The following is a 24,728-nucleotide window of genomic DNA, read 5'->3' on the forward strand; positions in this document are numbered from 1 at the left end:
GTGTCTATGGGAATGTTGGACCATTTGTGAGGTCAGGTACTGATGTTGAGGGAGGGGCTCGCAGTCTCCGCTCTAATTCATCCCAAAGGTGTTCTATGGGGTTGGGGTCAGGACTCCAACCCCATAGAACGGCCAGTCACGTTCCTCCACCTCAAACTCCCCCATCTATGTCTTTATGGACCTTGCTTTGTGCACTGGTGCGCAGTCATGTTGGAACAGGAAGGGGCCGTCCCCAAACTCCTCCCAATAGGTGACCGCGGAATATTTAGTAGCAAGGAAATTTCACGGAACACTTGAATCCAATGATTTGGAGTGGTGTCCCAATACTTTTGGTAATATAGTGTGGATATATATATATATTTATTTACACTGTATGACCAGTATTTGGGCAACCCACCAACGTAGGCTCTGGTATTTTCAGAGAAGGGTGTTGTCACTATTACAGCATATAAAGACATTGTAGACAATTGTGGGCTTCCAACCTTGTGGTAACTCTTTGGGGAATGTTGGTTAGTGTGCCAGCATGACTGTCCCATGGGTACAAAGCTAGCCATGGCCCAACCAGTTTGGTGTGGAGGAACTTGAGTTTCCGGCATGAAGACCTGAACTCAACACTACTAAACACATTTGACATGAATTGGAACTCCAATTGCAAGCCAGGTCTTCTCGTTCAACATCAGTCCCCCACAGTGCACTTTTTGGCTGCATAGGGCCAAATTCTCACAGATTAATGTAAAAGTTGTTGTTGTGCTCCTTACCAGAATTCCCAGATGATGGCGGAGAGTGCTTGTAATGACTTCGGATGGCACTGCTGTAAACATGGGATGGTTATGAAGAATGTTATCAGCACACCGGAGATACTTATAAAATCCCCAAATGCTAATTTTATTGAACAACTTGTCAAAAACAGAAACAAAATTTTGACAAATTGTTCAATAAAAGGAGCATTTGGTAATTCTATAAGGATCTCCAGTGTGCTGATGACATTCTTCATAACCATCCCAAATTCTCACAGAGGCACTTCAAATTCTTAATGCTGTTTTGGCCACTAGAGGAGGAGCACTCCATACTAATGCCAATGGTTTTGGAATGGGATGTCCAACAAGCTCATACAGGTGTGACGGTCAGGGGTCCTCAGACTTTTGGTCATTAAAGTCATATGGTGCATATTTATATTTATATAGAAATACACATTTTGTTGCTTTGCAATGGCCATGGTACATAGGTAGCTTATTCCAGCCATGAAATAGGAAATATTTAAGTAACTTAGAGGCCATTCAAATTCACTGAAGTAAATATCAGCCAGAGATTGTACTAAGAGACTCCGTCAACCTCAAAAATACTGGTATAGCAGTTGTGCTGAATATTTAAATGTGACTATGAAGTCTAGGGGGCGCCAGAGTTTTACCATCCTGTCCGGTGCACTCTTAGAGGGTTATTCACAAAGCTGTTCACTGTTCACTTAGGCTACTGTATGGGCTATTGTGAATAGCCGTACAGCAGCCCTTTGGTTCAAAGTGGCCGAAGCGAGCCGAAGGATCAGCCGAAGATACGGCTAGATCCTTCGGCAGGTAAGTGAATAACCCTCTAAGTGATCTTTTCGGACACCCCCCCTCTCTATGGTCAGAAACATTCCTCCCCTTATCTGCAGGACATGTGTGCGTTAGAGGAGGGATGTGGCCTTTACCCATCTAGTTTTAAAGGAATTTCCAAGTGAAAAATCAGATAAAATTATAATTATAATTATGGATAGTCTTCAGTGTGTTCCTGTGTCTGATGTAGGTTTCCTGTTCCTGTGTTTTGACCTGGATTGCTCTTGACCACTCTGATTGCTGCCTGCCTCCTGACCTTTGCCTGTTCACTGAATAAAATTATAACATGTGACGTTATGTGGATATACAGATAAAACAAGGTGTGCCACTTCAATTAGGGTTTAGCTCGCTTGCAAAAAATCTATTTATTGAATGGAACCTTCAAGCATGTTCTGTATCTGAGGCATCTGTGCTAAATCCACATCACCGTCCTTTCAAAATCATCTTTGGTCCCTACTTTGATAGCACAATAAAGACAGAAAATAATTAAAGATCTTACACCCACCACTCTGTAATTGTATGTTGAAAAGGAAGTTGCTATGAGTAACCCTCATGTTCTGTGTTCTGTTTTCAGGATCTTGTTCAGCAGGTCCAGTGGGCAAGGAGTTTGTCACTGCTTTCATGCAGAATTACCAGCTCTCCTACAGCACTCCCAACTTCCAGTTGTTCATTACTGCCTATTCCTCCCCCACTACTGTAACCATATGGATGAACAAGTCTAGCTTCAAACAAGTCCTGACGGTGAATGAGCGGACCACGGCCACGGTCCAAATTCCGAAGGGCGCAGAGTTGCCTGGTGTCACTTTGTCGTGCAATGTTATCGGCGTCAAAGCTGATAAAGATGTCTCAGTCCTGGCTATGAATTACAAGTCCCTGAGTGCTGACACCAGCATTGTGTACCCTGTGCAAGATCTCGGCACAGACTACTATGTGGTGACACCACAGGACGGCCCTAGTGATGCATTTAAGGAATTTTCTGTGATCAGCTCCCAGGAATCCACCAGTGTGGATATCTTCCTCAAAGGTGCAGTCACCTATCGACAGACTCTCTACCGAGCTGGCAGCAAGCTTAGTGTCGTCCTGGACCCTTATAGTGCCCTTCAGCTTCTTAGTAATGATGACCTGTCTGGAACCAGAGTTGTGTCTCAGAAACCTGTAGCAGTGTTGAGTGGACACACGTGTACATGGAAGAACTCAAAGTGTAACCATGTCTATGAGCAGCTCTTGCCAGTGACTAGCTGGGGTTCCAGTTTCATTATACCTCCTATATCTCTCCAGACCAAGTCTGACATCGTATTCGTGGTGGCTTCCACTGACAACACAAGGATTGAATACCAAGTTGAAGCAAAAACATCAAGCCAAATCCTAAACGCGGGGCAAACTGTTCAGCTGGAAGTGCCAGTCAAAAAGGCCATCTACCTTACCGCTAGTGCTGGGATTCAAGTTATTTACTATTGCACCGGCTGGCAAGATATTTACCGAACACAGTTTGATCCCATCCTGATGACTATCCCACCAGTAAGCAGCTATTGCAGTTCCTACTTCATCTATGGTCATCAAGAGTTTGAAAACTACGGCACCTTAGTGGCCAAGACTGCAGACATCTCTAAAGTAAGCGTCAATAAAGGCCCTGCTCAAGGTCTGACATGGTCCAACATCCCCGGTACTGATTACTCATGGGCAACTCAACAATTAGGCAAAGGTTTGAGCTTCCAGCTCACTGAGAATACTTCGCCATTCCTGCTGCTTTCCTTTGGCTTCATAAAGATGAATAGCTATGGCTCCCCAGCTATTTGCACAAATGGTGAGTTTCAGACTGTTCCCCATAAAATCAGTTTGTGTCATATTGCCACATATGATGGTAACGCCCAATAGAAATTCCAATGGCCAAATCAGGCTTAAATGTAGGTCGAGCCATAGGGAGTGATTAAAGCCTTTATTACATTTTTGGGGGTTAAAAAAGTCATCAAAAAATATTGCTGCCAGTTGTTTAGTATGCTATTGAAATTGTTGGGAATTAGTTTGTGTGGTACTAAAAAGATGAACAACTGCAAGGATTGTTTAATGTTTTGATTTCCTGGAAATACCTAAAGTTAGCTGATCTAGAAAAGATGGACGACAAATTTCTATCCTGTATCTTCACTTTTATTATTTGTCGGTTTGCTCTCTCTGTAGGTGGTTCAGCTTCAGGTCCATCTTGCAGCACCGTAAAGTGCAGAGCTAAGGAAAAATGCCAAATGGTCAATGGGAAACCAGTATGCGTCCCAGATTCAGAAGCCTACTGCCATGCCGTTGGTGACCCCCATTACCGAACCTTTGATGGATACTTCTATGACTTCCAAGGAACCTGCACTTACACCATTGCCAAGACCTGTAACGGTGACAAAAGCCTCCCGAATTTCAACATCGAGGCCAAGAATGAAAATCGAGGCAGCACTCGTGTCTCTTACATCAGTTATGTCAATGTAAAAGTCTATGACCAAGTTATATCTCTAGTGAGATATGAAAATGGTTTTGTGAGGGTAAGTTAAAATTGGAAAGTTGGGTGAATCAAACTTTTAAGTATATCCTGCAAAGCAAACCAATGTGATTTTGGATGCACCAATATTGTCATCTTTTCTTTCTCATTTCACTTCTCTTCAGGTGAATAATCAACGTCAACGCTTGCCTATCAGTCTGAACGATGGACAGGTCCGGCTCTATCAGTCAGGAGGTTCGGTCGTCATTGAGACTGACTTTTCTTTGAGGGTATATTATGACTGGAACTCAATGCTCAAAGTGTACATCTCCAGCAGCTTCTACGGAAGTGTCTGCGGCTTGTGCGGAAACTACAACGGAAACCCTTCAGATGATCTGATAACACCAGATGGAGCTAGGGCTCCTAATTTAATTGATTTTGGAAAGAGCTGGAAAGTGGAGGATGGAGACAGGTTCTGCTGGCACAACTGCAATGGTGAATGCAAGACCTGCCCTCTTGAAACTCAACAAACCTATGCAGGCGAGAAAAGTTGTGGCCTGCTGTCCAAAGCTCTTAATGGTCCCTTCCGTCAATGTCATTCGGTCATCGACCCAAAGCAGTACGTAGACAACTGTGTGTATGATCTGTGCATGAATGCCGGCTCCAAGCAGATCCTGTGCCAAAGTCTGAAGACCTATGCAGAAGCCTGCCAGCAAAGCAAGGTTGAAATTGAAGAATGGAGATCGCTCGCTGGATGCCGTAAGTATAAACAATTTGAGAAAACAAATTTTTTGGGGGGCAAACCAATAACGTCTTTGTGAGCACTGTGCAGAAAACCGGTTGAAGCATAATAGTGCTGTCCAACTTGTCTTCTTATTTTTATTCTAAACCCTAAAAAATAAAAAAAATGTATTAGTAAAGGGCAGTTGGGTCAAAGTCTTGATGTAGATCAAAAGCTTATGGAGTATGGAAGGTTTAAGGTGCATGGAAAGGTTAAAACACAGTTGGGTTCTTGTTTTTTATTTTTTACTGTTTATATCCTATTGGAGAGATTTTCCTTTGTTTTCTCTCCAAATTTAGAAAAATCCCCTCTGAGACAGCTGTCACCAGAACAGGTGTCCCCACTGTAAGATCTACCTTCTATTCCTGTTCTGGTGGCAACTTCAAATGATGGATTTTCTCTCCCTTGCAGTCTTGGTAACGATGGTCATCAGGACAAGTAGGGAGGGTGAGGCTCAGCTGGGGCGCAGAAAGTAAATAAAACCTGACAGGTGTTCTTATCCATCCCCAGGCTATTAAAAGGGAACATAAATTGGGCATAAAAAGCTAAAATAACTTAAGTACAATTCCTGATAAATAAGAAATCTTTTGCAAGTGAGTTAGGGTTGAGTCCTGAATGAGTGAGAAGCAAGATCACGTGCATTCGCACAGCAAAGTCTTTTCGTTGCTCGTAATCTCTCACATTGAGCTATTGAACAACCTGCATTTTGTATGGATGGAATCTTAAATCTCTCTGTAAAATGGTTCTCACTGATTCACGACTCAACCCTAACTCACTTGCATGTCTTCGAGCAGACATCCTGGGCTCCTAACCAGTGCCTCTCTCACCCGTGCAATGTTTAACGGCATCCTTGCAGTGCGGGCGGGGCCTAGTGGTTTCTTATTCATAATGTTTCCGGTTGTTCTGAAATGTTCAACAAACCCGAGGACCGGCGACAGGGAACGGCTCAGTGTCAACCAACATTGAACATTGATTTCAACATTGAATTCTCAACGAAATAGCCGCTGCGATGCTGTGATAGACTCACCACTTCGAACAAAGCTGTCGTAAGCAAACAATGTTGTAATGTCCACTGCTTCATTGTGACTGAATTGGCATTCCAGGGGGGGGGCGGCCTAGACACCTAGCTCGTCCCGCCCCATCACCACCATGTAAAGTGTACTACCTGATATCGCTTCTCGGCCTTTTGGCTAAGATCAAGTGTAGTATCAGTTTCAGAGGGGAAAAGCATGGACCTTGGGACGGACGGTTGCTTAGTACTGAAGGTAGGTGCTTGAGGCGACTCCTTTTGGAAGAGGGGGGAGTTTCCTCTGCACTATTGCCTACTGACTGAACGAATGCGAAGCTTGGTCGAGGCTGGAGGGTTGGGAGGCGGCAGAGCCCGTGGTGTTGTGCCCCCTGGGGGTGGCATCCCAGGGGTGCTCAGAAAGTCACTTGGGTATGGGACACCACATTGACTCACTGATGCACTTGGTCACACACCACCTTGCATATTCTGCACATCGCCTTATGGACAGGCCTTATGGCTAGTCCGGGGACAATATTTTTGCACTCCGGCCCCTAAGGCCTGTCAGCGTGGTGCACTGGCACTTTAGATTTATTTATAGCACTCTATGCACGATACTCGATTGGCCTGTTTTTGGCATTGACCCACAGATGCAGCGGGTGCAGGTTCCTTTCGGGGCCTTTTCACGATGTGGGGAGGAGATTCTGTGCCCTTATATAGGGTTCTCTGTCTCCTCCCACCCAGGGGGTTTCTCTTCGGGAGATCCCCCTACCTAGTACTAGGAGGGACCTGTTCCGGCAGGTCCCTGAAGGATCGGGGTCCGCCAGCCTTCGGGCTGGTGGACCAAAGTATCTCAACCCCTGTCAGGAGCCTTGCGCCCCGGGGGGTCGGGAATCGAGGTCCCTTCTTTATTGAAGGACCAAGCACCCTTGTGCACGTTTTTGTGTGCTGTGATTTCACAGTTCACTTTTTTTGTTCACAGGGGGAACTTGTTTTTCGATGCACGTTCCACGGGCTCTTAAAAGAAAAACCTGTTCTAAAAACGTCCGACTCCCTTCAGTCACCCTGTATAAAGAATTTATATCATCTTTCATCACATAAAATTCTGTATTGGAGAGCAAGAGTTTTAGCATTTTAGCTGGTGTCAAAATGATTAGAAAAGGATTGAGAAGTCAACAGTATAGTTCATGATGGTTTAAAATGTCTTGCCTGATGTAGTTATGGCAACGTAAGGGTACAGTTAATGACATGAGTATATATTTTAACTAAGTCAATGTTTTCCACAGCACTGCAATGCCCAGCCAATAGCGAATACAAATTATGCTCCAAGGGCTGTCCGGCCACATGTAACGACGATGCTGCGCCATCCGTGTGTTCTGGATCATGTGTGGAATCCTGCCAGTGTAAGGAAGGCTTCGTGCTTGACGAAGGGAAGTGTATATCCAAGGCCAGCTGCGGCTGCATCTACCAAGGAAAACTCTACGCTCCCAATGAGAAATTCTGGGGTGATCAAAAGTGTGAGCAGCAATGCACCTGCAACCCCACCACCAAGAAGGTAGAATGCAAGGCCACCCGCTGCAAGTCTTCAGAGAAATGCATGGTGGTGGATGGCATCCAGAACTGCTACCCACTGTCATATGGCACTTGCTCTGCCTCTGGAGACCCCCACTATGTCACCTTTGATGGGTTAAAGTATGACTTCCAGGGCACGTGCATCTACCAGCTTGTGGGAATTTGCAAGAAGTCGGATGATTTGGTGGACTTCCAGGTCAACGTTCAGAACGAATTCCGGGGAAGCAAAGTGGTGTCTTACACCTCCGGAGTACAAATCAAGTTGTGCAGTTTAGATATATCAATCAGCAGGGAGCACAAGAACAAGATTCTGGTGAGTTTTAAGTTTATTACATTTCTAGGTAAGGGGTTTTTAGCCTGTTTATCATTACATCGCCCCACCCCCACCCCCAATATGTTCCCATGCCCCCTTCACCATACTGTCCAAATCATCATCATCATCATCTGTCATATTGGGTTACAGGAGGACTTCAAAAGATGTAAGTTGCTTGTTTTTACATCTGATATGGATAGCTAGGAAAGGACAACTGAAGGAAAATAACAAGTACTCAAGCTTGCTGCAACTAGCTAGATGTCTGCTGTCAATGTTACTCGCATGTCACCTGACACATCAAATTGATTTTTCCACTTTGATTTCAAGTACAATTACACATTACATTTGTAGATTTTTACCTGAATTTCTTTTTTTACATTATTTAGACATTCAGTTTCATTCCCCCATCATTTAATTACCATACCCCAAGGCGATATGGAGGACCTAGGTTGAGAACCCTTGTTTCAGACAATTGTTGGCAATATTTTATGCTGCGGCTGGTTGGGAAGATTTGTGGAGGAGTATATCCAGCTTTGATCTGCTGAGCGATGTGGGCTTGTTTTTTTTTCTGGTAATTTAGGATTGGAATCTATTGTTTTTTACAATTCACTGTTTTTTTTCTCTACAGGTTAACGGAATTTTAACCAATCTGCCGTACATTGTTGACAATGGCAAGCTCTCTATATACAAACAAGGATATTCTGCTATCCTCCAAACCAGCTTTGGCCTTCGCGTGACCTACAACTGGGACAGTTACGTCTCTGTCACCCTTCCAAGCAGTTATGCGGGAGCCGTGTGCGGTCTTTGTGGTAACTTTGACAGTAAGAAGGAAAATGATCTCACAATGAAAAACAACCAGTTGGCCACCAAGCCAGTCCTCTTTGGAAACAGCTGGAAGGTGCAGAATGTCCCGGGCTGCTACGAAGAGGACAAGGGAGAGTGCTCCAAGTTAGCCGAACTGGAGCTACGCCATACTAACAACAAGCAGGGCTGTGGGATCATCAAAGATAAGACCGGGCCTTTCCGAGAATGTCACGCCAAGATTAACCCAGATGGCCACTACAAGAGCTGTGTGTATGACGCTTGCTTCTTTGACGACAGAGAAGATGTCATTTGCAAAATTGTTGCCAGCTATGCAGCACTGTGTCAGGAGGCCGGAGTCACCATATACCCATGGAGAACCAAAAAGTTCTGCAGTAAGTTGACCTGTAAAGTTCTCAAGGCTGGTTACTGTAGTATTTTTATTTTATTTTTAATATTTAGTCCTTAAAAAGTAAATATCACCTCCCAGTTATACATCGGTATCAGAATCAGTAATGCAAGAACTGAAGGGTACATTTAATCAATATAAATTGCTTTTACCCTGTGTTGATGGTAAAGCTGGACAAACATGCAACGATTGGCTTGGCCAAACTGATATGGGAAACCTTACAAGCGCAATACCAGGCAGTTTTTAAAGCATCCAAAATGCCAGTTAGGGGTGGCAACTATATCAGGGTTTCTACCACTTCTAATCCAGCAAACACTAACTATAACAGAAACCTACATTTTTGGAGGGTATTGCTCTACAAATGGACACATGGGGCACTTTATAGTACCTCAAATGTTCATACTGCCATAGGCCATGTTCACAATATCGTGTTCAGAAAATAAGTTTTCAATAATGAGCTACCAAAGTATAATATAATTGTAATACTGTATACACTGCATAGCCAAAAGTAAGTGGCTGCATCTCCAAATTGTTGAGTTCAGCTGTTTCCATTGAGGGGACTGTTAATGCTACAACATACGTTGTCCAAAATCATTGTAGACAACTGTTAACTTTCAACTCCTGGTAACAGTACAGACAAGGCTTTCTGTTCCAGCATGACTACATGTCCCTGTGCACAAAGCAGCCTCCATAAAGACATATCTATAAAGCAAGAAGTTCTGCGCTATTATCCAGGGCTTTATTTCCCACAAGCCCAACCAAGGCCCGGCCTCAGGGCAGCAGGGAGTAGAGGGGCAGCAGAGGTGTGGAATTCCTATCTCCCGATGCCCGGGGCATGCAGTTTTGGGAGCCGGGCGGGTATTTGTTTTCTACATTTTAGCCCTGCTTTGGGCAAGCAGAACTAAATGTACAGCGGGGAAGCCGCCACTTGTTTTGTACAAGTGATCTCAGCGATGTCGCCGATATCACTGAGATCACTTGTATGAGATGTTTGCAGCCTGCAGGTCTGCCATTCTCCATTGGGGGTGCATTGAGGAACCTGGCCTTGGGGCAGCAGAGAGGAAATCCGGCCCTGCTTTAATCCTAATACTATTCCTAAGCTGCTGGGCTAATTATCAGAAAAACTAACTATAAGTCAATGTACAATAGATTGCACTGTGCAGTGCAATTTATTATTTATAAAGACATGGTTTGATGTTGTGTAAAAAAAAGTGGCCTGCACAGATCCTTGATCTCAACCCTACTGAAGATCTTTGGGATGAATTGTAATGCTGATTTTGAGTCAAGTCTTCTCATCCAACGTAAATACCTGACCTCTACCTGACAAACTTTTGGCTATATAGTGATAATACATAGCTATAACTAATCATTTTTGTCTCTTTGTTTATCCTAGGTCCAACCTGCCCAAAGAACAGCCACTATGAAGTCTGTGCATCAGGTTGTGCTCCAACCTGTCTATCTCTCTCCCCTCCATTGGGATGCAACCCTATATGTTCTGAAGGATGCCAGTGTGATGACGGCTTTATACTTAGCGGAGGAGACTGTGTTCCCATTTCCAAATGTGGCTGCAGATACAATGACAAATACTACCAGATGGGTGAAGTATTTTATCCCGACGGCTTCTGCAACCAGAAGTGTGTATGCACAGAGAGTGGAGCTGTAGAGTGCAAGGCTTTCACTTGTGGGGCCAACGAAGAGTGTAAAGTGATTGATGGAGTCCAGAAATGCCAGCCAGTGGGCTCAGCACAGTGCTCCGCATCTGGTGACCCCCACTACATTTCATTTGATGGCCGGGTATTTGACTTCCAAGGCACTTGTACCTACACCTTGTCCAAGACTGTGAAAAACAATGACAATTTGGTTCCTTATGCCATCAACGTGAAAAATGAAAAATGGGGCAACGGACTTGTGTCTGTCACTAAACTAGTGTCTTTTGATGTCTACGGCTATAATCTCATTCTTCAGTATAATGTTCAAGGTCTGGTTACGGTAAGTCATAGCAACAACAATGATCCATGCACCATCTGTTTGCATTGTATCAACAGAGTCACTGTATGTTACCAGCCAGTTCAATAAGTGAATTGTGTTCTAGAGTCTCACAATGTTTGATGTTATGATGACGACTAGAATAATTGTATGCACTTAGAAAGTTTTTTTTTTTTTAACATTCTTTCAATGTTTCTCTTAAAATGTCTTACATATGTAGAAGTAGATTTTAAAGTGAACCTGTGGCCAGGCTATGAACATATGGTCACGATCTGGGATCAGGCTCAGGGTTCAGTAACTGAAGCAGCAGGCAATTCGTAGTATAACAGGCTGGGTTTGCTACACAAGCAGACGGTAGTAGTGGAGGAGCAGGCAAAAGCGTAGTCAGGGAACAAGCCGAGGTCACGAGCCAAAGGTATCAGGTATGTAGCAGGAGACGGTGAGAGTAGTCGGTGAATCAGCAGCCAAAGGTCGGTACACGGGTAGCAGTATGAGGAGATTGTATCACAGAGGGAGCAGGAAGCAAGATAATGGCAGGAGCACAATAGTCTGGCAAACAGGAAGTGCAGAGGCGTGGCTTAAATAGGAAGTTCAAGGGAGGAGCAAGGAGTTCAGAGTTCCGCAGAAATTAGGTTTACCTGAGGATTACACAGGAGATCAGGCAAGGAGCTATCCAGGGTTCTAAGGTGGCTGAGTAGGTAGAACAACCGCCAACTACAGCAGAGGGCCTGGGTTCAGATCCGGTTCCTGACACATACACATATATGTTACAATACTTTACATATCACATATTCTTAATAGGCAGTAAGTAGGCTTTAAAACAAGCCCTCAGTGACCTACCAAATGGTAGGGGGTAGCAGAATGAGCTAAGTCACTGTTAAGAGGGTGAGAGTCACTGCTGGAAGGGGGAAGTTGAGTTGCTGACTCACTGCTGGGAGTGGAACCAAGTTGCTCAGTGACATCTTGGAGGGGGAAGCAGAATAAGCTAAGCTGCTGAGTTACTACAGGGAATGCGGAGAAAGGTGAGTCCACCTGCTGGGATGGGGAGTTGAGATCCTGAATTACTTAACTTTAGTGCTTCTGCTGTGACCTTTAAAGATGATTTCTCCACAGTGTCTACTGCTACAGAGGTTCAGTGAGGACTTGTCTGAAAGTTTGTTTACTGTTTCTGAATATTATATAAATACTTGAATGTTCATAGCCTGGCTACTGGTTCACTTTAAGGCAAATAAAGCTAAGGACTGATTTTAACATGCACATAATTTGTCTATCCTCACAGATCAATGGGGTGAATTATAACATCCCAGTAAATTTGGAAGATGGCAAAATTCGGGTCTACCAACACGGTATTAGAGTGATCATTGAGACTGACTTTGGGGTTCAGGTCAATTATGACCTTGTCTACCATGTGATAGTCACTGTGCCAGGAAACTACAAGAATCAGTTGGGTGGTCTGTGTGGTAACTACAATAGTGACAAACAGGATGACGTCCAGCTTCCGGATAAGACGGTGACAACAGATGCTACTGTATTTGGATCCTCTTGGAAGGTCCAGATCCCCGGTGTCGTGTGCGACAATGGCTGTGGTGGTAGTGGCAACCCATGTCCATCATGTGACCAAAAGAAGATAGATATCTTTAAAACAGAGAACTACTGTGGATTCCTGAAGAAGGTTGGAGGTCCTCTGAGTGCTTGCTATGGTACTATCAATCCCGATACTTACTTCAACAACTGTATCTATGACCTGTGTGCTGGTGCAGGCAATGGGGACATACTTTGTCAAAGCATTCACAGCTATGTTGCTGCATGTCAAGCAGCTGGGGTCACCATTCAGCCTTGGAGAACTGATGCATTCTGCCGTAAGTTGAGTTTTTACTTTTGCATTATTTCTTTTACTTCTTACAGTTTAATATATTATCTGAAAATGGCTATATTTTCCACTGAGTTTTACAAAAATAATGTCCACAAATATCTTAATTTCTCATATTAGCAATTACCTGCCCGGCCAACAGCAAATACAAGGTTTGTGCCGATGTGTGCTCCTTAACCTGTGCTGGTATTACTGACCCTGCCAAATGCCCCACCACTTGCTCAGAGGGATGCGAGTGCAATGATGGCTTCTTCTTTGATGGGAAGAACTGTGTGTCGATGGATAACTGTGGATGCTTTGAGGATGGAATATATTATCAGGTGGGTACTTTTAAGGCTATCCCATCATTATAGAGATGGAGAGTTTAAGGGGGGGGGGGTTCATTTGTGGTCTGTGTTCCCAATAGGGATAATTTCCATCTTTTTTGTCCCCATGACAACTTGTCACTATAACAAGAAGTGAGGGGAATCTTCCCAATGGGAACACAAACAGTGGTAAAACCCAGCAGTGCCCTTGCCCTTCCCTGCTCGTTTGTTGTGTCATATGTGTCTTTGAGGATGGAATATATTATCAGGTGGATACTTTTAGGGCTATCCCATCATTATAGAGATGGAGAGTTTAAGGAAATTTCATCCAAAAAATTTTTTTTCAATTTGGATGGAGTGGGAAAGGGTTAGAATCTGTGGGTGGTTTCCATTTGTGGTCTGTGTTCCCAATAGGGATGATTCCCCTCTTTTTTTGTCCCAATGACAACTTGTCACTATAACAAGAAGTGAGGGGAATCTTCCCAACGGGAACACAAACAGTGATAAAACCCAACAGTGGTTCTTGCCCTTTGGTTTGTTTTTCCATATGTGTCTCTGTTAAAGAAATGTCCCTTCAACTCCTGTCTCTGGGAGTGCGGGGGTAATCCCACCAATAGCGACAAGACAGAAATAAAAAAACTAACTGTGGTTCCAATGATTCCTTCCTCTGTCCAATGCTAAGAATAGATGAAGTTCCACTTTAAAAGATTTATCACAGTGGGAAAAGCATGACATGCTGTAAAATAGCTAAATGGCAGTAACACGTTTAATTTGGGTACTCTTTAGAAAAATCAATCAATCAATAAATAAACAAAGGGTTGGAACCAAGAGGGGTGGGTAAACCCAAATAAGGGGATTTCTAAGAGAGATCAACCATTAGATATTTTACAGTTCTCCTTTAGCCTATTGATATCAAACATGCCCTTATTAAACAAGGGTTATCAATATTCTATATTATCATGCACAGTATTTCAGCCCATTTGCAATGGAATTTCATCATGTTATTTACGCTGTGGCAACATAATCATTTTTCTTCTCAAAATACATTGCTACAACATATTTCTCTTTCTGCTCAAATAGCCTAATGAGCAAGTCTTATCGAGTGACTGCAAAGAAACTTGCACATGTAGCCCTGTGGGTGGGCTTATCTGTGAAGACACTGGCTGCGCAGCTGATGAAGAATGTAAGATTCAAAATGGAGTCGTCAAATGTGTTAACAAAGGTAATGTTTTTAAATTTTGATGTACATTTTACAAAAATTGCCACAACTCTACCTCCTCTCCTTCTCTTCCTTATAACTTTACCACCTCCTCTTCTCTTTCTCTTTCTGTGGGGGTCCCCCAAGCCTCTGTCCTTGGGGTCCTTCTATTCTATATCTGCAACTCCTCCCTGGGTCAGTAGATGACCTCCCATGGCTTTCAATACCATCTCTATGCTGACGACACCCTACCCTACTGTCTCCTCACGTATCACTAATCTACTTGCTGACATATCAACACGGATGTCACACCACTTCCTCAAACTCAATCTGTCCAAAACTGAGCTTGTAATATGTCCTCCTCTCCATGCCCTGTCCCCCGAATACTCCATCACAATCAACAGCGCTACAGTCAACCCCTCTCCTACAGGGTGCTTGATGTAATCCTTGATTCTGAGCTCCCCTTTCAACCCCACATCCAATCACTATATAAATCTTGCCAACTCAACCGCCGTATCATTTCCAAAATCCGCCCCTTTTTAACAAACGACACTGCAAACCTTCTACTTCACCCCCTTGTAATCTCTCACCTTGACTACTGTAACGTACTCCTTGTTGGCTTCCACTAAACAGGCTATACCCCCTTCAATTTATCATGAATGTGGCTGCCAGACTCATCCACCTTACCAACTCTTCAGTGTCCGACACCCCCTCTGTCAAACCCTCCACTAACTACCACTTGCTGAACAAATTAAATAAAAAATATTAACAATAACATACAAAGTCATCTACAACTCTGCCCCAACCTACATCACCAACTTCATCTCAAACTATTACCCAAACCATCTTCTCTGCTCTTCTAAAGACCTCTTGCTCTCCAGCTCTCTCATCACCTCCTACCATGCTCACCTCCAGGACTTCTCCAGAGTCTCTCCCATCTTCTGGAACTTCCTATTGCAATCTGTCCGCTTCTCTCCTACTCTGTCCACTCTTAGGCGATCCTTGAAAACTCATCTCTTCAGGGAAACCTATCCCACCTCAACATAATAACTGCCCTTTACGTCTTCCATCAGCTCATCCCACACAGTTATTACTTTTTGTATCACTTGCCCCACCTACTAGATTGTAAGCTCTCATGTGCAGGGCCCTCCTAACCCTACTGTATTGAAATTGTATTGATAACTGTACTGTCTCCCTCCAAGCGCTGATGGCGCTATATAAATCCTGTATAATAATAATAATATATGTTTTTTTCCTTTCATACATATATATTTTAGATCCATGTAAGACCATCAAGTGCAGAGTCAAGGAAACATGCAAGGTTCAAAATGGGGTCCCAGTCTGTGTCCCAGATTATACAGGAACCTGCTGGGCCTGGGGAGACCCCCATTACCATACTTTTGATGGCTACAACTATGACTTCCAGGGCACCTGCACATATATCCTATCTAAATATGATGGTAAAGATCCTGGTTTGGTGCCATTTACTATCGAAGAGAAGAACGACAATAGAGGTAGCCAGGCTGTGTCATATGTTAGGACTGTCACCATCTACATGTATGGATTCAAGATCACCCTTATGAAGGGAGAATTCGGTAAAGTTAGGGTAAGCAGTCCTAAACTATTTCTCAACATATTTTTTAACATTGTATTTAAAATTAAATATTTAACACCATTTTCTTAATGTGTAGCCAGTTGTGGATAATTACATTAAACTGGACTTGTTTAGCAATGTTGAAGACATTTTACCACTCATCAGCATGGCTTCCCCCATTCATATAAGTGAAAGGAGCAGACCCTAGCATTTCTACCCACATTGGCAACTCAGTCACCTTGGCATTATGAAATGTGTCAAGGCAGATGTTGTACGTAATTGTCCAATAACGCGACTGGAGGTGTAATAAAAATGGTTCTAAGTAATATAATCCAATAACATATTCCATGAACTAATTTGTCATGGTCGGGGTGTGGATTCAAAAGCTTTATGGTGCCATAAGGAGGGCAGGGGTTCATTTACAGAATTTCTTTACTTAAGGTATAATTTGCTGTAGTAAAGATATAGGGGACATGCTATTATGAAGGTTCCCACCCCCGTTAAGGGCCTTGTCATTCACATATAATGCTAATATATCACCTTTCATTTCATCTGGTTTAAAAATAAAGCTTGTTTTTCATCGCTTAAACTGTTCTTATTCTATGCTCTTTCACTCAACAGGTGAATGATGTCATCACCAACCTGCCTTCTGCTTTGTTAGATGGAAAGATCTCGGTAAGCATCAGCGGCTCAAATGCTGTTATTCGCACAGATTTTGGTCTACAGGTGACCTATGAATATAACTGGCATGTTGTGGTCACACTCCCAAGCAGCTATTATGGCCTTACGCAAGGTCTCTGTGGTAACTTTAACGAAAATGCCAGGGATGAGCTCATCACCCCTGATAACAAAGTAGTCACCTCCATCATTGACTGGGCCAAGAGTTGGAAAGTCAATGACCGTGATCCCTTCTGCTTTGACCATTGCCCTGGACTTAATTGCCCAACCTGTGACGATGCAAAAAAGAACCAGTACGGAGGTGAAAATCAATGTGGTCTCATCAGCAAGGTTACAAATGGGCCTTTCAGAGAGTGTCATCCAAAAGTTAACCCGGACAACTTCTTTGATAGCTGCTTGTATGATGTCTGCATTAACGGTGGATCAAAACAGTTCCTGTGCCAGGCCCTCGAAGCCTATTCAAGCACCTGCAGGAAACAAGGAGCTAAAATATATGACTGGAGAACACCATCTGGTTGTGGTAAGCAATAAACTATTTCCCCCAAAAATGTATGTGTTCTCATTGTGAATGATGATTTTGTTATATGATGGAATCCTTAAGTTCTCCTTTAATGTCCAATAACCTAATAAAAACATCTTGCTGGCCGCTGGGTTAACTCATAAATGGGTGAAACGTAAAGATTTATGTTTTTATTTTTCTAATTCTTTCTCCAAGGATTCCGATAATATATAAAATTGATTAAAATTTCATCTTGATTCTGCTAATAATGCCAAGTTTGTATTGCAGACCCTCATGGGTTTTCTACCTATTGCAAAGCTAGTTTAAGTGTCATTTTGGCAGATCATAATAAAAAAGAATCCCTTCAATATTTCTTTCCGAAATGGCAAAAAAAAAAAAAGAATTCCTAAGCTGCCAACTTTTTGTTTCATTTGCAGACTGGTCAAAGAATCATTTTTACTATATCTTAAACCCGAACTTCGTGGAGGTTTCAAAACTAACCATGAAGTTGGGTTCTACCCGCACTGCAAGGATTAAATGCTCATTAATGTCTAGGGTACCAACAAAAGGCAGTTTTACTTACCTTGCCCCTCGCACCCCTCGCACCCCCATCAGTCTGTGCTTTCCTCTTCCCTCCCATGCTCCTGGTTGTGGGCGGGCCCTTGACTGCTCGGTTCTGCACAGTACATGATGATGACAGAATGCCTATAACTGGAGAAGCTTCGGGGGACCGGTCCCATGGAGAGGGGGCAGTCTGAAGGAGCAAGGGATAAGGTAAGTAAAAATGCTTTTTAATGGTACCCTAGGCAAAAACAACCCTTGTAGTACATTTAGAGCTCCATTGCAAGGGTGGTCTGAAACAACTTTCCCCAGAATGCAGCCATAATTAAGTCTTGTACATTTTCTCCCTATGGAAATAGTTACAGGCTGCAAACTTTGCTACTTACCTTTCCTTATTGTTCTATCACAGTAATGAATTCAATATTTTAAAAGGTATTACTAGCATTTCCCTTAGAGTTCAATAGTTATGGTGTCCTCTTACCAATCATGCATGCATACATACAGCAGCTACTGGCAAACAGCGTGATCATCACTTTGCTTGCCTGATGGAGGAACTGATATGGTTCCGAAACATTTGTGATGCAAGAAAAGACGGGTTGGACGAATATTGGAGTGCCTGTGACTTCTTCATCTATTACCCTTCTCATAATAAACCACAAAACACAGCAAAATTAATCTTTAGAGCCCCAGAGCATTGAAGGTAAAGAGTCACCATCCCTCTGTCAGCCATTCTTAGGTTAATTACGGATGAGAAGTATGACTCTTCTGTTTAGTAATGCCACGCAGCTACCAGTGGGATCATACTGAAACGGTAGTGGTTCCAAAGGACCCCTTATTGGTTCAGCCAAGAGGTGAATCAGTTCAAATGTTTTCAGTATAATACAGGACAAACCAATTCACTAGACAATCTGCATTTGAATAAACAAAAAATTCAGAGACTCAGAAAACTTGAGGGTTTCAAAGCTACTGCCTATGTGGAGCCTCTAAATTTTTTTTTCCACATTATGCCTTACTGAAAATGAACTTTGATGGCCTCCATTTTACAAATACCTTCAAAAACATCAAAGTAATCAAGCAAAGGCAATCAAAGTAAGCTATTTCGGGTATGTCAGGGTATTTAAAATTTGGATACCCTAAAAGGACACCATTAGCCACCCAAAAAACTGTAAAACATTGCTCTGACATATGTGCATATGTCATATGTGCAATTATAATCAAAATCTATACTAACTGGGGTATTTTCATATGGATTTCATATGGTTTATATTGACATTATTCTTTTAATTAAAAAAATACATTTTAACAAAATATTGATCCTACTTGTAACAATCTATATATTGACTTTGTTTACATATATGTATTTCAGTTAAAGATTGTCCTGCAAACAGTCATTATGAGTTCTGTGGTAATGCCTGTCCAGCCACATGCACCGATCGCACTGCCCCATCCCGGTGCACTGAAGATTGTGTGGAGACCTGTCAGTGTAACGATGGCTTTGTTCTTAGCGGTGATAAGTGCGTTCCTACTTCAAGCTGCGGATGCTCCTACAATGGTGCCTACTATCAGGCCAATCAAGAGTTTTGGGCTGACGAAAACTGCCGTGTGCTCTGCAAGTGCGACCCAAGCCTTGGCATGGTGGTTTGCAAGGAGAGCAGCTGTAAGCCAAGTGAGCGGTGCATGGTTACAAATGGAGTCCGTGGATGTCAACCCTTAAGCTTCTCCACTTGCACAGGTTCTGGAGATCCTCACTACACATCCTTTGATGGCAAGAGATATGACTTCATGGGCACCTGTATATACCAACTGGTTGGCGTGAGCTCTAGTGACCGCTCACTGGCCCGTTTCAATGTTAAAGTCCAGAACAACAATCGTGGTGGGAACAAAGCTGTGTCCTATACTAAAGTGGTGACCTTGGAAGTTTATGACACCATCTTCACACTGAGCATGGACTATCCACGTCATATTTTGGTATGTATTAACATTTAACATTTTCAAGGAATAGATGGCTGGGTATATGGATGAATTAATTCATGAATACATACATGGAGAATGGATGTAGATCAAATGGATGGGTGGTTGACGGAAAATGTATTTAGATAGATACAAAGATTACCTGTTCGGTAATTTTTCCTTGTTTTTTAGGTTGATGGCATTGTCACCTCTCTGCCATTCTACTTTCAAACCAACAAAGTGGTGGCATACATCAGTGGCGGACAAGGCATTATAAAAACAGATTTTGAGGTCACTGTTATCTATGATTGGTCCAGCTATGTGGCGGTCACCATACCTAGCACTTATACCAATGCTGTTGAAGGCTTGTGTGGCAACAACAACAAGAACCCCAACGATGACTTTAACATGAAGGATGGAAAACCAGCAGCAAATGCAGTTGCTTTTGGTAACAGCTGGAAAGTCGGTGACGTTCCTGGTTGTAGCCCTGAGTGTACTGAAAGTTGCCCTCTTTGTACAGAAGCACAAAAGCAAGCCTACAAGGGTGACAATTACTGTGGACTGATCATCAAGTCCAATGGGCCTTTTGCTCTGTGTCGCTCAGTCATTGACCCAACACCTTATTTCAATGACTGCATTTTTGATGCCTGCCAATACAAGGGACACCCGTCCTCATTCTGTACGGCCATTGGCCTTTATGTGGCCGCATGCCAAGCTGCTGGTGTGAAACTTCTGGAATGGAGGAAACCAACTTTCTGCAGTAAGTAATCATTGAGTAGTTTTCATTTCCCCTACATTTTAGTTAAAATTGGCAAAATTGGGGAAAAAATTGTATCATTTCTGCAAAATGCATTGGAGTCCACGTGGAAAGTGAAAATTTAGGAGTCTTTTGTTGGCATTTAACAAAAGGAAAAATGGACACATATTTATAAAGCAGTGAATGTGACTTTCAGTGCTTTACAAATGCCCCCCTGCCCCAGTGTCATCATATACAAAAACATCTGATTATATATTCTTCGTACAATTAGCTTTAGATTTACCAAAACCAAGTTATGTGAGGACCTGCCTATATATCCAACCAATCTCTATCCAACCATGAAGGCACTTGTACTACATATTATTACTGGATCTAAAGACAATTGTACAGTTAGACTGTAGCATGTGCAGTGAGCTTTAGGGTTCCTTCTAAAGGCACCAGTTTATAAGGCATATGTTTCTTAAAAACATATAATTTATTAAGTGCAGATATCAAGTAAACAAATAGCATAGAATTAGAAACAATAGTTGTGCTTGGCTTTACACCTCCCCATATTCTAGGGGCACCTGCTTAGGTCATGTGTACCATACTTTGCATAAACCATAAGGTATTAAGGAAAAACATACAAAGTCTTTATTTTCATCAGACAATGAATTGTTGTCTGCTGTTTCCAGCCCCCCAGGTAAAAAAAAAAGGATCTGGAAACAGGGAGGGCACTTGAGCATATGCTGTGCTTGATACATCAACACTAAGAGATCTAATGTGGAAACAGTTGCGACTTTTAGTATAAAGTACCAGAAGAGCCAATGGGCGCTGAGCTTGCTCCTATTTGTGTCTCCCTGTGGCCCTCCCCACCAAGGGTTTTCCCCTCTCTCCCCACCATTAGGTGTGCATTATTCAATTTACAGTCCCATGAAAATACTTCCTTTCCAGAGGTAAAAAAGTGTGAAATGCATTGAACAGGGCCACTACAACTCTTCCTCTGATGAAAATAAAGACTTTGTATATAGATGAAAATGTTTCTTATGGTTTTACAAAGTATGGTACACATTAGTGGCCTAAGGAGGTACCCCTAGATTATGGGGAGCTGTATGTAAAGCCAAGCACAATGGTTGTTTTTAATTCCATGTAATTGTAATTTGTTTGCTTGATCTGTGGACTTAAAAAAATGATATGCTTATAAGAAGCATACGTCTTATAAATTGGGGCCTTCAAAGCCAAATGGTTTATGGAAAAGGAGGGGAGCAGTTCTAAAGGGGTGTGGTGCCTGGACCACTTATCTGCCCAACACAAATTAAATATTGACTTTAGGTTTCCCTCTAAAGCAATTCACAAAATGTCTTACGCGGTGTGTCTTCATCTGTTTTTTGGATGTACAGTATTGTCAGCAGTACTGAGTCATTGTGGCACTTGGGGAAGCTGCAGCAGGTTTTGTGGTCTGACCTGGAGTGGTGTAACCATCCTTGTGACTGAACTACTAAGGACTGATAACATGTAATAGGGTTTCTAGGTGTTTCTGTCATAGTTAACACTTATTTTCTTTTCTCTTAGGTATGTCCTGCCCTGTAAACTCTCACTATGATCTGTGCGGAGATTCCTGCCCAGTCACATGTTTCGGGCTCTCTTCACCCACGGGCTGTGACTCTCCTTGTAAGGAAGCCTGTTATTGTGACAACGGTTTCATTCTGAGTGGTCACAAGTGTGTGCCCATCCGTGACTGTGGCTGTGTCTACCAGGATAAGTATTACCAGAAAAATGAGGTCTTCTACCCACAGGGTCAGTGCAAACAGAGGTGCCAGTGTGGGGCCGACGGCATAGTTAAGTGCCAGTCAGAAGCCTGCGGACCTGAGGAAGAATGCAAACTTGCCAACGGAGCTTGGGGATGCCAACCTAAGGAGTACGGCAAATGTGTTGCCTCAGGGGATCCACATTATACCTCCTTCGATGGTCTCAAGTTTGACTTCCAAGGCACTTGCACATATATCTTTGCAAAGGTTGTGATTGATGATCCACGACTTGTCAACTTTTCCGTGGTTGTGGAGAATGAGAGTTACGGCAATGGCAGAGTGGCCGTGACAAGACTGGTGGTGGTGTATGTGTATGGCTACAAGATTGCCATCGAGCGAGACATGAGATCTAAAGTGAAGGTGGGTGTTTTCAATTTCATTTGTTCTTATAGATTTCTTCTTTTAGATTGACATGTCCACAATACAACCTTTTATCTTTTTATAACATCTTTAACAAGCTTTTATTTTTGGTTGCCTGGCTGACTAGCTTCAGTAACTGTCTCTGACCCATTGTGCAGATATGAATTTTTAAGTGTTCTCTGACTTTCTAGTTTTGCATATGTGTTCCATGTTTTCGAAAGTATTAAAGCCTTCTCTGGTGTGGAAAAAAACCTCTACTACCCACACTGCAAGGGTTAATTGCTCATTAATGTCTAGGATACCTATGTAAAGGACATTTACTTACCAAATCCCTGTGTACCTGGCAGTCAGCACTCACATCGCTTGACCTACACTTTGGCTTTTGAAAGGTCCCTCAAAGTCCACATGTATAATGCAGGGCTATGGGCCCTGTATTGTATGTGGTTATGTCAGCATGCCTCCAACCACTGGAATGCAGGGTAGAAGAGTGCCAGTTTAGGAGCCTGTGGGAGTGGGTGGGGATAAGGTAAAAAAAGTTATTTGCATAGGTCCGCTAGACATTGACGAGCAGTTACACTTGTAGTGCGGGGGGTAGCGCCACTGCAAAGGAAGTTTGCTTCTGCCAACCACATATGTAGTGTTTCTCTAGAACAAACTGTTTTCTGTTTGGATCTTACGTTTTGGCAAAGTCATGTGTTGGCTTTCTGTGGCTGTATCTACCCATCTTATTGGTGGTCAACCTCTACTTTTTTTCCACTTCATCTCTTTCCATCATATTGTCTTTTCCACTAGGTTAACTCCTCTCACAATATGTAAAAAAAATAAGACAACTTCAGACTAATCATCTGGGTTTCTAGTGAAAGGATCTATCTTTTACTGTCCACAATATTCTTAGAATTCTTTACCAACATCGAGGTTCAAAGGTTTACTTTACTTGAAACTTTATCTTTTCACAGGTTAACGGAGAGCTTGCCAAATTGCCATTGAGTCTTGAAGATGACGGTATTGTCATTAATCAGGAAGGAGCCAATGTTGTCCTACAAACAGACTTTGGTTTGAAGGTTCTCTATGACACAGTTTATTATGTTGTCCTCAGTATTCCCAGCACTTACCGTGGTAAGATGGGCGGTCTTTGTAGCAATTACAATGGCAACAGCAAGGATGAATTCCAGCTTCCCAACGGACAGGTTGTTAAAAACGTGAATGATTTTGGTGCTTCCTGGAAAGTCAGCATTGCTGGTGCTAAGTGCAGCGATGGCTGTGAAGAAGGTACGTGCCCAGTATGTACTGATGCCAAGTTGCAACCATACAAGGCAAAGTCCTCTTGCGGCATGATTACAGACCCAGCAGGACCGTTCAAATCATGTCACTCCACGGTCAATCCAAATGAATATTTCAACGATTGCATCTATGATGCTTGTGCTGTTGACGGCAAGGACAACATCGTGTGCAAGAGTATTCAGGCCTATGCAGCTGCTTGTCAGGCTGCTGGCGTTACCATCAGCTCTTGGAGAACCGCTGCATTCTGTCGTAAGTACAAAGCAAAAAAATATTTTATTGGGGTCTATAGTGAATCAATCAAGAATCAATAAGCCTCAACTGTTTTGGTTTACATGCTATGCAGATATTCAATAAAAAAAAAAACTTTTTGAGCTAACCCTGGCCTACTAAAAATAAATCCTTCTGAAAAAATTATAGAGCAATATAATTGAGCAACTCGTTGTCTTTTACAGCCATGTCTTGTCCGGCCAACAGCCATTATGAACTTTGCACCAGAACTTGTGAACAAACATGCTCTGGTCTCACAGCACCAACAAAATGTTCAGATAGATGCTTTGAAGGCTGCGAATGTAATGCTGGGTACGTCCTGGATGGAGATACTTGTGTCACTATGGAAAAGTGTGGATGTGTATTCAATGGAAGATACTTAAGTGTAAGTACTTAGTCGTTGATTTTCAATTATTTTGCTAATCAATAATATGCACTGTACACTATAAGTCCAAATTTCTTGTGGACACATGACCATCAAACCTGCCTGTTTGCACAAATGTATGTGGACACATCTTCAACTTACTGAGTTCAGGTGTTTCCAGTGAAGGTTGCTGCTAATGCAATAGCATACAGTCATTTTGGACCATTATGGCAACAGTTTAGGGAAAGACCTTTTCTGTTCTACCATGACTGTAACCAGGGCCGGATTTTTTCTCTCTGCTGCGCCAATGCCAGGTTCCTTAATGCGCCCCCCCCCCCC

At 42.8% G+C, this 24,728-nt stretch overlaps 1 protein-coding gene across 1 annotated transcript in view; it reads left to right on the forward strand.

Moving 5' to 3' along the window:
- Window positions 1–24,728, forward strand: part of LOC108799224 (IgGFc-binding protein-like) — a 92,175-nt gene that overhangs the window by 34,069 nt on the left and 33,378 nt on the right. Inside the window, 19 exon segments of the mRNA XM_018571059.1 lie at window positions 762–789; window positions 1,293–1,353; window positions 2,196–3,396; window positions 3,768–4,114; window positions 4,236–4,809; window positions 5,243–5,278; window positions 7,124–7,722; window positions 8,351–8,918; window positions 10,326–10,915; window positions 12,198–12,777; window positions 12,909–13,108; window positions 14,174–14,315; window positions 15,569–15,897; window positions 16,507–17,083; window positions 18,990–19,591; window positions 19,766–20,333; window positions 21,882–22,477; window positions 23,434–24,007; window positions 24,211–24,410. Of these exon segments, the coding sequence (XP_018426561.1) occupies window positions 762–789; window positions 1,293–1,353; window positions 2,196–3,396; window positions 3,768–4,114; window positions 4,236–4,809; window positions 5,243–5,278; window positions 7,124–7,722; window positions 8,351–8,918; window positions 10,326–10,915; window positions 12,198–12,777; window positions 12,909–13,108; window positions 14,174–14,315; window positions 15,569–15,897; window positions 16,507–17,083; window positions 18,990–19,591; window positions 19,766–20,333; window positions 21,882–22,477; window positions 23,434–24,007; window positions 24,211–24,410 (8,372 nt within the window).

This window comes from Nanorana parkeri, unplaced genomic scaffold, assembly GCF_000935625.1.
Source record: "Nanorana parkeri isolate BGI_ZX_2015 unplaced genomic scaffold, ASM93562v1 scaffold1663, whole genome shotgun sequence".
NCBI lineage: Eukaryota > Metazoa > Chordata > Amphibia > Anura > Dicroglossidae > Nanorana > Nanorana parkeri.